Raw genomic sequence first — 14,231 nt, 5'->3', positions numbered from 1 at the left:
TGTGGTGCTGAGGATCGAACCCAGCGCCCTGCGCATGCCAGGCGAGCGCGCTACCGCTTGAGCCACATCCCCAGCCCTGAAGCACGTTTCTTGAGCGGCAATTTTATTGAGATTGATTTATTTATATTTTTTTAAATATTTATTTTTGTATTTGTAGTTGAACCCAATAACTATTTATTTATATGTGGTGCTGAGGATCGAACCCAGGACCTCGCACGTGTGAGGTGAGCGCTCTACCGCTGAGTCATAACCCCAACCGGAGATTTATTTATTTTTGATACTGGGAATTGAACTCCTGGGTGCTTACCCACTGAGCTACATCCCCAGCCCATTTTAAAAATTTTATTTAGAGACAGGATATAAGTTACTGAGAGCCTTATTAAGTTGCTGAGCCTGGCTTTGAACTTGTGATCCTCCTGCTTTGGCCTCCCAAACCATTGATCTCCCAAGCCATCACAACCAGCCATGATTTACTTTTATTTGGATATAGAGTACACTGTTATCTGGTATGGCTAAGGGATGAGGCATTGCATCTATTATTGGAAATAAATATTTGTATAAAAATATAACTATGTCTCGGGGTAGATTGCTAATTTTATTTTGTGAACACCGAACCTCTATGCCTATGGTTGAAATGAAATCAAAGGTGGGAAAGACTTTCTCACTCTCCTAAAGAAGATTAAAATTTAGCCCAAGTACTGGCAAGTTTTCTTAAAGAACCAAATTATAAATATTTTAGGCTGTGGGCTATAGGGTCTCTATTGAAAAAACTTAACTCATTGTAAAGAGCAGCCATAGACAATATGTAAACAAATGAGTGGGATCAGTTCCAACAAACTTTACAAAACAGGCAGCCTGGCCCACAGGTTATAGTTTGCCTCCCTCTGTTCTAGCCAATGCATCGTGCTAGAATTGAGCTTCTTTGTGACCAGAGGCTGTGACTGATTCATCTTTTTGTCTCTAGTGTGTGTGTGTGTGTGTGTGTGTGTTTGGTTACCAGTGATTGAACCCAGGGGCAGGGGCACTCCACTGAGCCACATCCCCAACCCTATTTTGTATATTATTTAGAAACAGGCTTTTACTGAGTTGCTTAGTGCCTTGAAGTTACTGAGGCTGGCTTGGAACTTGAGATCCTCCTGCCTCAGCCTCCTGTACTGCTGGAATTACAGGTGTGTACCATCGCACCTGGCTCTGGTGTGTGTTTTTGTTTTTCTTTTTAAATATTTTTTTAGATGATGGTGGGCCTTTTATTTTATTCATTTATTTATATGCGGTGCTGAGAATTGAACCCAGTACCTCACAGATGGTAGGCAAGTGCTGTACCACTGAGCCACAACCCCAGTCCTGTCTCTAGTGTTTATGTGAATATTTAATGGATGGGTGGATGAGTAACTAAATGAGTATAACAAGAGACAGAAGTTTTCATAGAAGAGATGTTGGAAAAATTCACTAGAACCCCAAGCAAGGAAAGAAAGGTGATATATGATTGGTGATCATTGAAACTAAGCTCATGCATACCTGCAATACAAGCTACTCAGGAGGCTGAGGCAGGCCTGGGAAACTTAGTGGGATTCTTGCCTCAAAATAAAATAAAAGAGCTGGGAGGTAGCTCAGGTTGAGCACTTGCCTAGCATGTGCAAAGCCCTGGGTTTAATTCCTAGCACTGGAAAAAAAAAACATCTTCATGTTAGTGATGGCACTTGATATAATAATAATGAATGCGTCACGCACCATTCCCAAATGTTTTTCATATGCTTAGTCAGTCCTTACAACAATCAGTAATATTGTTATTCTTATGTTCATTTTATAGATGAGGAGACAGGCACAGAAAGGCTTAATAACAAGTTCAAGGTAATGAAGATAATAACTAGAGTAGTATAGATTTAAATCTAGACTGGTGGGCTGGGCATGTGGCTCAGTGGTAAGAGTGTGGCCTAGTATGCAGGGGCCCTGGATTTGATCTCCAGCACTGCAAAAAATAAAATAAAAACAAACAAACAAAAATATAAATCCAGGCTGACTTCAGAGTCTCTACTTTTTATATCCATAATATATAAATAGTTTTAAAGATAAGGTATGATAGAGTTGTTTTATGTTGTAGAAATTGCATGAATAAAAGCACAAAAAGAGTAAATAATAATAATACTAGTAAAAATTAACCTTTATCAAGAACTTATTATGTCACAAGTTTTGTACTAAGTTTGTGAGCTTGTATGTGATATTATTATTATTTGCATATTTGCAGTGCTGAGAATCAAACCCTGGGCCTTGCTTATACTAAGCAAATGCTCTGTCACTGAACTATATCCCAGTCCATGTGATGTTTAATCCTCATAGCAACCTTATGGAATGTTTTTGTTGTTATTTTACAGATAAAAATATTGAAGTTCAGAGGAATTAAGGAATTTACCAGGGTCCCAAAATTACTAAGTGATAAAACTGGTATTCGAATCCGGGCTGACTCCAAAGTATATGATGCTCTTAATGATTTGACTGCATTGCTTTACATGATAAAATAATTCATTTTATTATTATCATTGAGTAACTGGAAGTCAAAACCTGGCTTCAAAATCTATACACTTAGCCGGGCATGGTAGTGCACAGCTGTAATCCTAGCAACTCTGAAGGCTGAGGCAGCAGAATCACAGTTCAAGGTCATCGTGGCCAATTTAGTGAGATTTTCTTTTTCTTTTTCTTTTTTTTTAATTGTTGGTTGTTCAAAACATTACATAGTTCTTGATATATCATATTTCACACTTTGATTCAAGTGGGTTATGAACTCCCATTTTTACCCCGTATACAGATTGCAGAATCACATCAGTTACACATCCATTGATTTACATATTGCCATACTAGTGTCTGTTGTATTCTGCTGCCTTTCCTATCCTCTACTATCCCCCCTCCCCTCCCCTCTTCTCTCTCTACCCCCTCTACTGTCATTCATTTCTCCCCTTTGTATTATTTTTCCCTTTCCCCTCACTTCCTCTTGTATGTAATTTTGTATAACCCTGAGGGTCTCCTTCCATGTCCATGCAATTTCCCTTCTCTCTCCCTTTCCCTCCCACCTCTCATCCCTGTTTAATGTTAATCTTCTTCTCATGCTCTTCGTCCCTACTCTGTTCTTAGTTACTCTCCTTATATCAAAGAAGACATTTGGCATTTTTTTTTTTAGGGATTGGCTAGCTGAGATTTTCAAAATAAAAAGGGTTGAGGATGTCCCTCAGTGGTAGAGTACTTGCCTAGCATTCCTGAAACCCTGAGTTTAATCTTTAGTAGCAAAAAAAAAAAAGAAGAAGAAGAAGAAGCAAAGATTTGAAAGTGTGGATCCATCCTAGAATTCTATAATGCTATACAGTAGCAACATCATGCCTAAGTTCTGTGACAAGTTTACTGCTAACATGCAGACACAAACTGAAGGGAAAGCAATGGAAACAGAACCACCTTATAAATCTAAAACTGCTGGGTTGGAATATACTTGTAATCCTAGGGGCTCAGGAGGCCAAGGCAGGAGGATTGCAAGTTCAAAGCCAGCCTTAGAAATTTAATGAGGTCCTAAGCAACTTAGTGAGACTGTGTCTCTAAACAAAATATAAAAAGGGCTGGGGGTGTGGCCCTAGGTTCAATACCTAGTACCAAAAAAAGAATGCTGGGTTGGGCTGGGCTTGGCACAGTGGCACACACTTGTAATCCCAGTGACTTTGGAAGCTGACATAGGATGATTGCAAATTCAAGGCTAGCCTCAACCACTTAGTGAGACCTTGTCTCAAAGTAAAATATAGAAAGGGCTGGGGATATACCTCAGTGGTAAAGTGTCCCTGGGTTGGGGATGTAATAACACAGCTCAGTGATAAGGGCATTTGCCTAACATGCATGAAGCCCTAGATTGGATTCCCAGTTCCACACAGCTATACAAATAAAATAAAATATGCCTGCTCAGAGATGGCCTTGGGAATAAAAGGAGGTAACATTAAATGAGGGAAGTTGCAGAACATCAATCTCAATATAATCATTCAGCCAACATTTATGAAACACTACTTATTTGTTAATCACTGTATTGGGTATCTGGCATAAAGGTATAAATAGGATATGGTTCCTTTCCTCAAGAACCTCACAAGCCATTGGGAGGACTCAGGTGAGTCTCTGGATGATTATGGATCTCCGATTGAGTTATAAATAAAACACTAAGGGTTTGAGAAGTCAACAATGACTTACTGGGCTGGGAATATAGCTTAGTTGGTAAAGGGCTTGCCTTGCATGCACAAAACCCTGGGTTCAATCCCTATTTCAAAATATATCCAGAATTCTACAATTTTTCTCTACTGACATTTCTACCACCCAGACTAGACTAAAAGTGATTTTCTTTTTGAATTATTGTACTAGCTTTTGAACTGCTCTCCTGCTTCTGTCTCTTGCCTTCTGATGCTCATTCTACACATAGCTAATAGAGTAATCCTATTAAAAAACATCAGTGAATTGGGCCTGGTGCAATGGCACATGCCTATAATCCCAGTGACTTGGGAGCCTGAGATAGGAGGTTTTCAAGTTTGAGGCCAGCTCAGCAATTTAGTGAAATCTTATCTCAGAATCAAAAATAAAAATGACAGAGGATATAGCTCTTTGGGAAAGCATCCCTAGATTCAATCCACAGTACCAAAAAACAAAATAAACCATTAGTCAGTGCCTGTCATATCTGTACTCAGAAAGCTTCCATGTCTTTTTATCTCATTCAGAGAAAAAGCTAATTCTTTTTTTTTTTTTTTCCATACTGTGGATTAAGCACACATGCTAGGTGAGTGCTCCACCACTGAGCTACATCTCTAGACTTATTAACTTTTTATTTTGAGACAGGGTCTTGTGCTATGTTGCCTAAGCTTGCTTCAAACTTGTGATCCTCCTGCGTAGCTGGGATTAAGGTATGCACTACTGCCTAGCAAGCTAATTTCTTTCTTTTTTTTTTTTTTTTAAATTTTCTTTAGTTGTAGGTAGACACAGTACCTTTATTTCATTTATTTTTATGTGGTGCTGAAGATTGAACCCAGTGCCTCGTATGTGCTGAGTTTTAGCTCTACCACTGAGCTAAAACCCAGGTCAAGCTAATTCTTTACTAAAACTCTTTATCTGGTTCCCCTGTTACCCATCTCTGACTTCATCTCAGAGTCTTGCCCTGCTTTTCTCTGTTCTGGCCTCACTGGCTTCCATGCTATTTCTCAAAACCTCCAGGTGCATCACAATTCATGTCCATGTATTTCCTATCTCTCTACCCTGAATGCTTTTCCTTTTACATTAATGTGGCTTGCTCTTATACTTCTTCAAAAAGTTAAAAAGGCTTTACTTTACTTACTAAGTGTCCATAAATAAAATTTTACCATTTCATATCTTCTCTTTCCCTGCTTATTATTTTTTGTAGTATATGCCATACCATATATTTTATTTATTTACCTGATTTAATGTCTTTTTTCTTCTTCCCTAGATATAAAATCTATGAGAAGGATTTCTTTTTTTTTTTTTTGCCTTGGACACTGCTCTATCTCTACCACTAAGAACACTCTGGAACAAAGCAGATTTTCAGTAAATGTTTGTGAATTAATGAATGTCCCTATTTTTGCTATGTGCTATGAGGAGCCCAGAAAATGCTTAAATTAACACTGTGGTATAGGTAGGCATGGTAGCACACGCCTGTAATTACAGTGGCTCAGGAGGCTGAGCCAGGAGGATCTTGAGTTCAAAGCCAGCTCCAGCAATGGCAAGGCACTAAGCAACTCAGTGACACCTTGTCTCTAAATAAAATACACAACAGGGCTGGGTATGTGGCTCAGTGGTTGAGTGCGCCTGAGTTCAATCCCTGGTACCAAAAATAAAATAAAATAAAAATAACAAAGTCCCTGTAGTATAGAAATATAAAATAGGTGATAATTCTAGAAGATGAAATGTAGTTTTGACCTTATTTTCCAAATTGTTAATTCTTTATAAAATGTCAGAATTAATAAGGCATCATCTAGAAAACATTAAGTGTAATTGTTTATTCTCTATCAGTTAAGAGGAATTTTCACTTTCTGATTTCACCTACTTCAGTTATAGCATCAATTCCCAGCTAGAGCTCTGAAACTAATTACGGGCCTCCAGAATTAACTCATGAAACCCTATATGTGTTTTCAGGTTTGAAGCAGCCAAGCTTGTCATGCAGTGGCTCTGCAACCACGAGGATCAAAATATGCAAAGGATGGCAGTTGCTATCATTTCCATCCTAGCTGCCAAGGTACCTCAACTCTTGCTGAATAATTTTCTATAGGAAGTTGTTTCCCATTACAGTTACCATCTACCCCCATCCTCTGAGTCCTAGAAATATCATTAAGCCTCTTGGCCAGCCTACTTATTCAAGCTGCATTAAATATTCGAGAATTCCAAGTTGGTCAGATATTTTGGCTTTAGAGTCTATTAAAATAAATGGTAGTAAACTCACACTATTAGTTTTTGGACATTTACTTTGTCTTATGCTTGTTTCTAGCTTTCTACAGAACAAACTGCACAGCTTGGTGCTGAGCTCTTCATTGTCAGGGTAAGCTCATTATCTCCTCTCTGCAGTCTACTAGATGTTATTTATTTTTCTTATTTTCAGGCAGTGTTTTGTATCTCCTGACTGTATACACCTATATACCTGTACACACGTGTGTGTTTTTCTGGTATTAGGGTTTGAACCCAGTGATGTTCTACTGCTGACAGAGTCTCACTAAGTTGTCTACGCTGGTCTGGAACTTGTGATCCTCCTTGTCTCAGCCTCCTGAGTAGTTAGGATTCTAAGTGAGCACCACCATGCCTAGCTTGGTACTGGGGACTGACTTCAGAGCTTTTACATGCTAGGCAAGTGCTGGTCTACTGAATTACACCCTCAGCTTCTATTTTTTTAAAACAATTTATTATTTCTTCTTCTTTTTTTTTGGGGGGGGGGGTATCAGGGATTGAATTCAGGGGCACTCAACCACTGAGCCACATCCCCAGCCCTATTTTGTATTTTATTTAGAGACAAAGTCTCACTGAGTTGCTCTGTGCTTCACTTTTGCTGAGGCTCTGTTTGAACTCATGATCCTCCTGTGTCAGCCTCCCCAGATGCTGGGATATAGGCATGCACCCCTGCACCTGGCTTTTTTATTACTTCTTCTTTTTTTTCTTTTTTAATATTTTTTAGTTGCGGATGGACCTGATGTCTTTATTTTTTATTTATTTATTTTATGGGTTGCTGAGGATTGAACCCAGGGATTCACGCATGCAAGGCAAGCACTACACCACTGAGCCACAACCCCAGCCCCTTTATTACTTCTTAATGGATGTATTCATTTATTTTCAAGAAGCAACTTCATGCCTTAACAGATGGAGAAAGCCCTGAGTAAGATGACCTAGATTCTAATTTGTAATCTTACTTGTGAATTTTAAGCAAATTACTTGAACCTTTGGGGCCTACATAAGCATTAAGATCCTGGGGCCTACATAGTAATAAGATCCTATCTAGCTGGGTTATGTGGCACATATCTGTAATTCCAGTGATTTGGGAAGCTGAGGCAAGAGGATCACAAGTTCAAAGCTAGCCCCTGCAACTTAGATACTGTCTCAAAATAAAACATGGGCTGGGAATATGGCTCAGTGAGTAAGCACCCTGGGTTTAATCCCTGGTACAAAAACAACAACAACAACAAAGTCCTATCTAGCCCGGTGTGGTAGTGCATGCTTGTAATCCCAGTGACTCAGGAGGCTAAGGCAGAAAGATTGCAAGTTTGAAGCCAGCCTCAGCATTTAGTGAATCCCTATCTCAAAATAAAAAATAAGATAGGGCTGGGGGCTGGGGTTGTGGCTCAGTAGTAGAGTGCTCGCCTAGAAGGTACAAGGCCCTTGGTTCAGTCCTCAGCTCCACATAAATGTAAAATAAAGATATTGTGTCCACCTAAAACCAAAAAGTAAATATTAAAAAATAAATAAATAAAAGAAAGGGCTGGGGTGTAGAATGGACCTAGATTCAATCCCCGGTACTGGAGGTTTAAGGAAAAAAAAAAAAGTCCTGCACTTATAATCCCAGTAATGCAGGAGGATCACAAGTTCAAGGCCAGCCTGGGCACTTTAGAAAAACCCTGTCTCAAAATGTTTAAGAAAGGACTGGGTCTAGGTATGCTGGTGCACTCCTGTAATCTCAATAACTTTGGAGGCTGAGATAGGAGGATTGCAAATTCAAGGCCAACCTGAGCATCTTAGTGAGATCCTGTCTCAAAATAAAAAGGGGTAGGGATATAGCTCAGGTTTGGAGCACTTGCCTAAAATGTATGAGGCCCTGGGTTCAATCCCTAGCACCCAAAAAAACCAAAACAAAAACAAAACAAAAAATCACAAATTATAATGACAATTCAATAATGAAAAATTAATTCTGTTTTACTTCTTTTAGCAACTTCTTCAAATAGTGAAGCAGAAAACCAACCAAAATTCAGTGGATACTACATTGAAGTTTACTTTGAGTGCACTTTGGAACCTCACAGATGAATCCCCAACCACTTGCAGACACTTTATTGAAAACCAAGGCTTAGAACTCTTCATGAGAGTTCTGGAGGTTAGAATGAGAACTTAGTCTACTGTTTTAACATTGATTTACTTATTTATGCATTTATTTGTTATCTTTGGTTCTTTGGGTAATTACAGGTCTCCCTTTCTTTGTTACAGTCTTTCCCAACTGAGTCATCCATTCAACAGAAAGTTCTAGGACTTTTGGTAAGATATAAACATTTCCTGTTAAATCCCAAGCTCTTTGTTTTCTTCTGGGGGAATACATTGAAAGCTGCTGCTGAACAGGTGATGGGAGCACACGCCAATAATCCCAGTACTCAGAAGGCTGAGGCCAGAGAATTGCAAATTCAAAGGCAAGTTGGGCAATTTAGCAAAACCTTATCTCAAAAAAAGGGGGGGCTGGGGCTGGGTTGTGGCTCAGTAGTAGAGCTCATGCCTCGCCTATGTGAGGCACTGGGTTTGAGTCTCAGCACCACATAAAAATAAATAAATAAAATAAAGATATTGTGTCTAACTAAAAAATACGTATATATTTTAAAGGCGGGGGGCCTGAGATTTGGCTCAGTGGTAGAGCACCCCGAGTATAATCACTAATACGCCAAGAGAGAGAGGAATTGATATTTCTCATGTTTGTTCTTTCTCCCCTCCCGTCTCCTGTCCTTTCCTTCCCTCTCTCCTCTTCTCTTCTTCCCTTCCTTCTCCTTTCTTCTCTTCTCTCCTCTTCCCTCTTCTTCTCTCTTCTCTCTGTCTGGCATACTTAATATTGAATTCAGGGATTTGAGCATGCTGGGTAAGCAAGCAATCTACCATTAAGCTACATCCCCAACCCTTTTTTAAATTTTATTTTGAGACAGGGGGTTACTTAGTTGTCCAGGCTAGCCTTGAACTTGCAGTCCTCCTGCATCACCCTCTGGGTGTTATGGCAAGATTGCAATAAATCACCAAGTCAATCTTAAAGCAGGAGATGGAACCATCTTTATTCACCAGCCCACTAGTTGACTACAAGTTAAAGAATGGTTACTAATATCTAGACAATCATTCTTTGACAGGGTACATTGTCCAAGAAAAATTGGAATCAAAAAAGAGAACAATTTTACATTGCATAAGAATTGCCATTTTGTATTGCCAAACATGCTATCCTAAGCAACTGTTGATGGGTGTAGAGGCAGGGTGTTCCCATGGGAAAAGCATTTCTTACATGACAAGGAGTCTCAGGGTAAAATGGAGTTATGTTTGGTTATTTCCCATATATCCTGGCCCATAACATTGGCAAGATATTACCACAAAGTTAGCAATTTTTGCAGTACTTGGAATTGAACCCAGTGCATTCTAAGCAAATATTCTACCAGTGAGCCACATCCCTTTCTTATATATATTTTTTTCCTCATGCTTATGTTTTCATTTTATCTTGAGTAATATTTATAATAGCTCTTTTAAATCTTTGCCAGAAGTATTGTGTATCTCAAGTGGAGACCTTAATTCTGCCCTGGCAAGTTCTTGACACTGCAGAAAGGAATTTCAGTATGTGTCAAAGAGGCACAAGCAGAGGTTTATTTAGAAAAAGTAAGAAGATTTACCCAGGAAAGCAAACAATAGAGCAGGATATGCACTCAAAGCACAGGGAGTGTGGGCACTCAAGAGTGAGATGCCAGCTGGCTATGGTAAAGCATGCCTGTAATCCCAGTGACTCAGGAGGCTGAGGCAGGAAGATTGCAAGATCAAGGACAAGTTTCAGCAGTTTAGTGAGGCCCTAAGCAACTTAGTCCCTGTCTCAAAATAAAAAATAAAATGGACTGGGGATGTGCTCTGTGGTAGAATACTGGGTTCAATCCCTGATATAAAACAAAACAAAAAAAATGAGACACGCTTTTGGGGTCTTAGGCTTCTTCTTTTAAAGGAAACTTTGTTAAGTGTTGAGCATCAGCCTAATGAGCTCCATTCTTTTGATCAAGGAACAGAGTCGTTCTGGGTGATCTGGTTCTTTAGAATCTTTAAGTTGAATTAATAGCACTTAGTCTGTACCCATGTAATAGCTTTTTAACATTCTCTCTTTCTCTCTCTCTGCTTCTTTTAATCTGTCTAAAAATACATTCTGTAAACTGACAAGGTATATAGGTTCTATTTAATTGAATTTACAGTATCCTAAGATTTATTGGACCTTTATTTAAAATTCAGGCCTGGAGGAAAACAGGTCTGGCAAGTGAAGGAGAGAGTGTTCGTGCAGGCTTTATTTGTTTATTTATTTATTTTTAATGTTTTTCTTTGTAGATGGATACAATACTTAAATTTTATTTATTTATTTTTATGTGGTGCTGAGGATTAAACCCAGTGCCTCATGTATGCTAAGGAAGTGCTCTACCCCTGAGCCACAACAATAGCCCCTCATGAGAGTTTTAGATTTAAAATTATAGTTTCTTTTTTCTTCCCAGTTTGTCTCCTTTCTAGCCATCCTTCCTTCTTCTATTCTAACTCAGCCCCATGGCATTTCACCCCATATCATATAATTAGTCAGCCAAAGATTTGAGGGAACATCTATACAACTCTGTCTCTGTATATAATCCCAGTAGCTATGTGTCTGACTATTGATACTCACTCTCTCTTTCCTTTCCAATACCCTGTTTTACAAAATTTTGCAGCTTGGCTACCCTGAACTACAACTTCTGCCTTCTCAACTCAACAAAACAGCAAGGTTCTCTTTGGGTTCATTGTAATCTGGAAACTGTACCTTTTGAATACTTTTCCTCTCAGCAGTCACCTTCTGGCATTGTTTGTTGTTCAGTGTCTGAAGACAGTTCCCTTAACCACTTAGTATGTGTATTGCATTAATTTTTATATATTATTTTTTTTTCCCAGAACAATATAGCTGAAGTTCAAGAATTGCATTCTGAATTAATGTGGAAAGATTTTATAGACCACATCAGTAGTCTCCTACACAGTGTTGAAGTGGAAGTCAGTTACTTTGCAGCTGGAATTATTGCACATTTAATATCAAGAGGAGAACAAGCTTGGACATTAAGCCGTAGCCAGAGGAATTCTCTTCTTGATGACCTGGTAGGGTCATTTTTCATTTTCTAGAAAAATTACATATTGGTTAAACTATCAGAGTCTTATAATATGATAATGTGACATTAATAATTATTATAATTCTTCCTGTATGTCTTATGTCTTCTAGCATTCAGCTATTTTGAAATGGCCAACTCCAGAGTGTGAAATGGTAGCATACAGGTAATTAACATGATAATTAGTAAATGGCCAGTGGGAGCCAGGATATAGCTCAGTTATTAGATTGTTTGCTTAGCATGCCTGAGGCCCTTTGTTCCATCCCAAGCAACACACACACACACACAAAAAAAAAAAAAAAAAAAGATTAAAAAGCTAGTGACCAAAGCTAGTGACCAGCTGGGCATATTATAATCCCAGTAGCTCTGTAACCCAGTGGCCCAGGTGGCTGAGGGAGAAGGAACACAAGTTCAAAGCCAGTCTCAACTAAAGTGAGGCACTAAGCAACTCACTGAGACCCTATCTCTAAATAAAATACAAAATAGGGCTGGGGATATGGCTCAGTGGTCAAGTACCCCTGAAATCAATCAGTCATTTTTCATACTTCAAGATTACCCCTATTAGATGTATAATTTTTCTCTATTAGTACTGGCTTTAAAAGAAGCAAAATTTTGCGTGGTGTGGTGGCACACCCGAGGAATCCCAGCTACTCAGGAGGCAGGGGCAGGAGGATCAGAAGCTCCAGGCTGTGAGATTCTGTTTTAAAATAAAATAGATGGTCTGGTTATATATCTCAGTGGTAGAGCACTCCTGGGTTTAGTCTCCAGTACAACCAAAAAAAAAAAAAAGTAGCAAAATATTTGACATTTTTCTGTCACCTGTACATTAATCATTCTTTCTATATATATAAGTCCCAAGGATTTGTCTCTACTCTTTATTTTTTAGTTGTAGTTGGATACAATACCTTTATTTTATTTTATTTATTTATTTTTATGTGGTGCTGAGGATTGAACCCAGGCCCTCGCACGTGCTAGGCAAGTGCTCTACCGCTGAGCCACAACCCCAGCCCCTGTCTCTAATCTCGGAATTCAAAGATGACCAAGACATGGTGCTACACACAAGAATCTTATACTCTAGTGAGGCAGATCAAATGTGAATTTTATATAATTCACCATTATGCTAGATGTGCATAGAATGTTATAAAATTAAAAATAAGAGTCCTTAACCTTATACTGGAAGATATTTAAAGGAAGTGAATTACTACTGAGTTTTGAAGATACTTAAAGTTGGGCAAGAGATTTTTTGATGAGAAAGCAATGTGTGAATACACACAGATCTGAAACAACGTGATAGCATTGACAGAACTAGAAGTAATACCACATTTGTTCAGGAAAACTATAATAATTAAAGTGCATACTGAATTCCTAACTCTTTATGAAAATTTAGTGACTTGATAGCCAATTTACTAAATTACCCAAAGTATTCCTGGTTGCTGCTTTTTATTCTTTTCTCTCTTTCTTTTTTTCTTTTTTGAACCAAGGACTGAACCCAAGGGTGGTTAACCACTGAGCCAATTCACACTTTTTATTTTTTATTTTGAGAGAGGGTCTTACTAGGTTGCTTACAGTCTCTCTAACTTGCTGATTTTGAATTTGCAATCCTCTGGCCTCAGCCTCCCAAGCCACTGGGATTAATGCTACCACACCCACGTCCTGATTGCTTCTTAATTTTTTTATGACTGATTTTTGTTGTCTGCTTCGTAAGTGCTAGTGATGCCAACATTTTTGACTTCCCCAATTTATGTTTTACCCATTTTTGTGAAGACCAGTAGAAATAAAAAAGCTAATTCTAGACCTTCAGAATATTCTCAATTAGTTATCGCCTAACTTATCCATTTCTTAATTTCTAAATCAACATCCTTTAATGTTCAAAATGTGTATTTTAAGACCAAAAAAAGTGTTTTTGAAAGATTTTTTCCCCTCTTTTGATTCTGTGTCCTAATCACCTTTCATGTTCTATACCAAGATATATCTAAATGCAGTCTTTTCTGAAATTAGTCTAAGACAAAGAAAAGATGTTCTAAAATTCATTTATATTAATTTAGAATTAACAAGGTGAAATTTCTAAAATGAAAGGTTTAGAAATTACCACTTAGAAAATAACACTACAAGCCGGGTGCGGTGGCCCATGCCTGTAATCCCAGCAGCCCAGGAAGCTGAGGCAGGAGGATCGAGAATCCAAAGCCAGCTTCAGTAAAAGCAAGGTACTAAGCAACTCGGTGAGAAAAATATGAAATAGAGTTGGGGAGGTGGCTCAGGGGTTGAGTACCCCTGAGTTCAATCCCTGGTATCAGAAAAAGAAAATAACGCTACATATAGAATGTAACTTTGATTCTTTTCTTTTGAAATTTTAGATCCTTTAATCCATTTTTCCCACTACTTGGCTGCTTCACAACACCAGGAGTCCAACTGTGGGCTGTTTGGGCCATGCAACATGTCTGCAGCAAGAATCGTATGTACCAAAAAAGAGAATTACAGTTTTCCTTTTCAAGTGAAATTCTCCTTTCACAGAAACCCATTTCTCATTTGTGTATTGTAGTAGGTTGTAAGGACACTGACTTTTAAAGATATAATATAAGAGAATTTGAGGTTATAAACTAAAAGAATCTTTCAGAAGGAGCTTGGCAATAC

General features: G+C 38.5%; 1 protein-coding gene across 2 annotated transcripts in view; it reads left to right on the top strand.

Annotated features, from left to right (window-relative positions):
• The window catches only part of Zyg11b (zyg-11 family member B, cell cycle regulator), a 75,501-nt gene that overhangs the window by 45,669 nt on the left and 15,601 nt on the right, over positions 1 to 14,231 (top strand). For both annotated transcript variants that reach the window (XM_015484984.2, XM_048815359.1), the window contains exons 7-13: positions 6,157 to 6,256; positions 6,506 to 6,556; positions 8,426 to 8,587; positions 8,698 to 8,745; positions 11,395 to 11,592; positions 11,714 to 11,766; positions 13,955 to 14,052. In XM_015484984.2, coding sequence (XP_015340470.1) covers positions 6,157 to 6,256; positions 6,506 to 6,556; positions 8,426 to 8,587; positions 8,698 to 8,745; positions 11,395 to 11,592; positions 11,714 to 11,766; positions 13,955 to 14,052 — 710 coding nt within the window. The remainder of the gene's footprint in view (positions 1 to 6,156; positions 6,257 to 6,505; positions 6,557 to 8,425; positions 8,588 to 8,697; positions 8,746 to 11,394; positions 11,593 to 11,713; positions 11,767 to 13,954; positions 14,053 to 14,231) is intronic.

Source organism: Marmota marmota, unplaced genomic scaffold (genome assembly GCF_001458135.2).
Source record: "Marmota marmota marmota unplaced genomic scaffold, marMar, whole genome shotgun sequence".
Lineage (NCBI taxonomy): Eukaryota > Metazoa > Chordata > Mammalia > Rodentia > Sciuridae > Marmota > Marmota marmota.
Note: the sequence above shows the minus strand (reverse complement) of the source record. Positions and strands in the feature narration are given on the sequence as shown.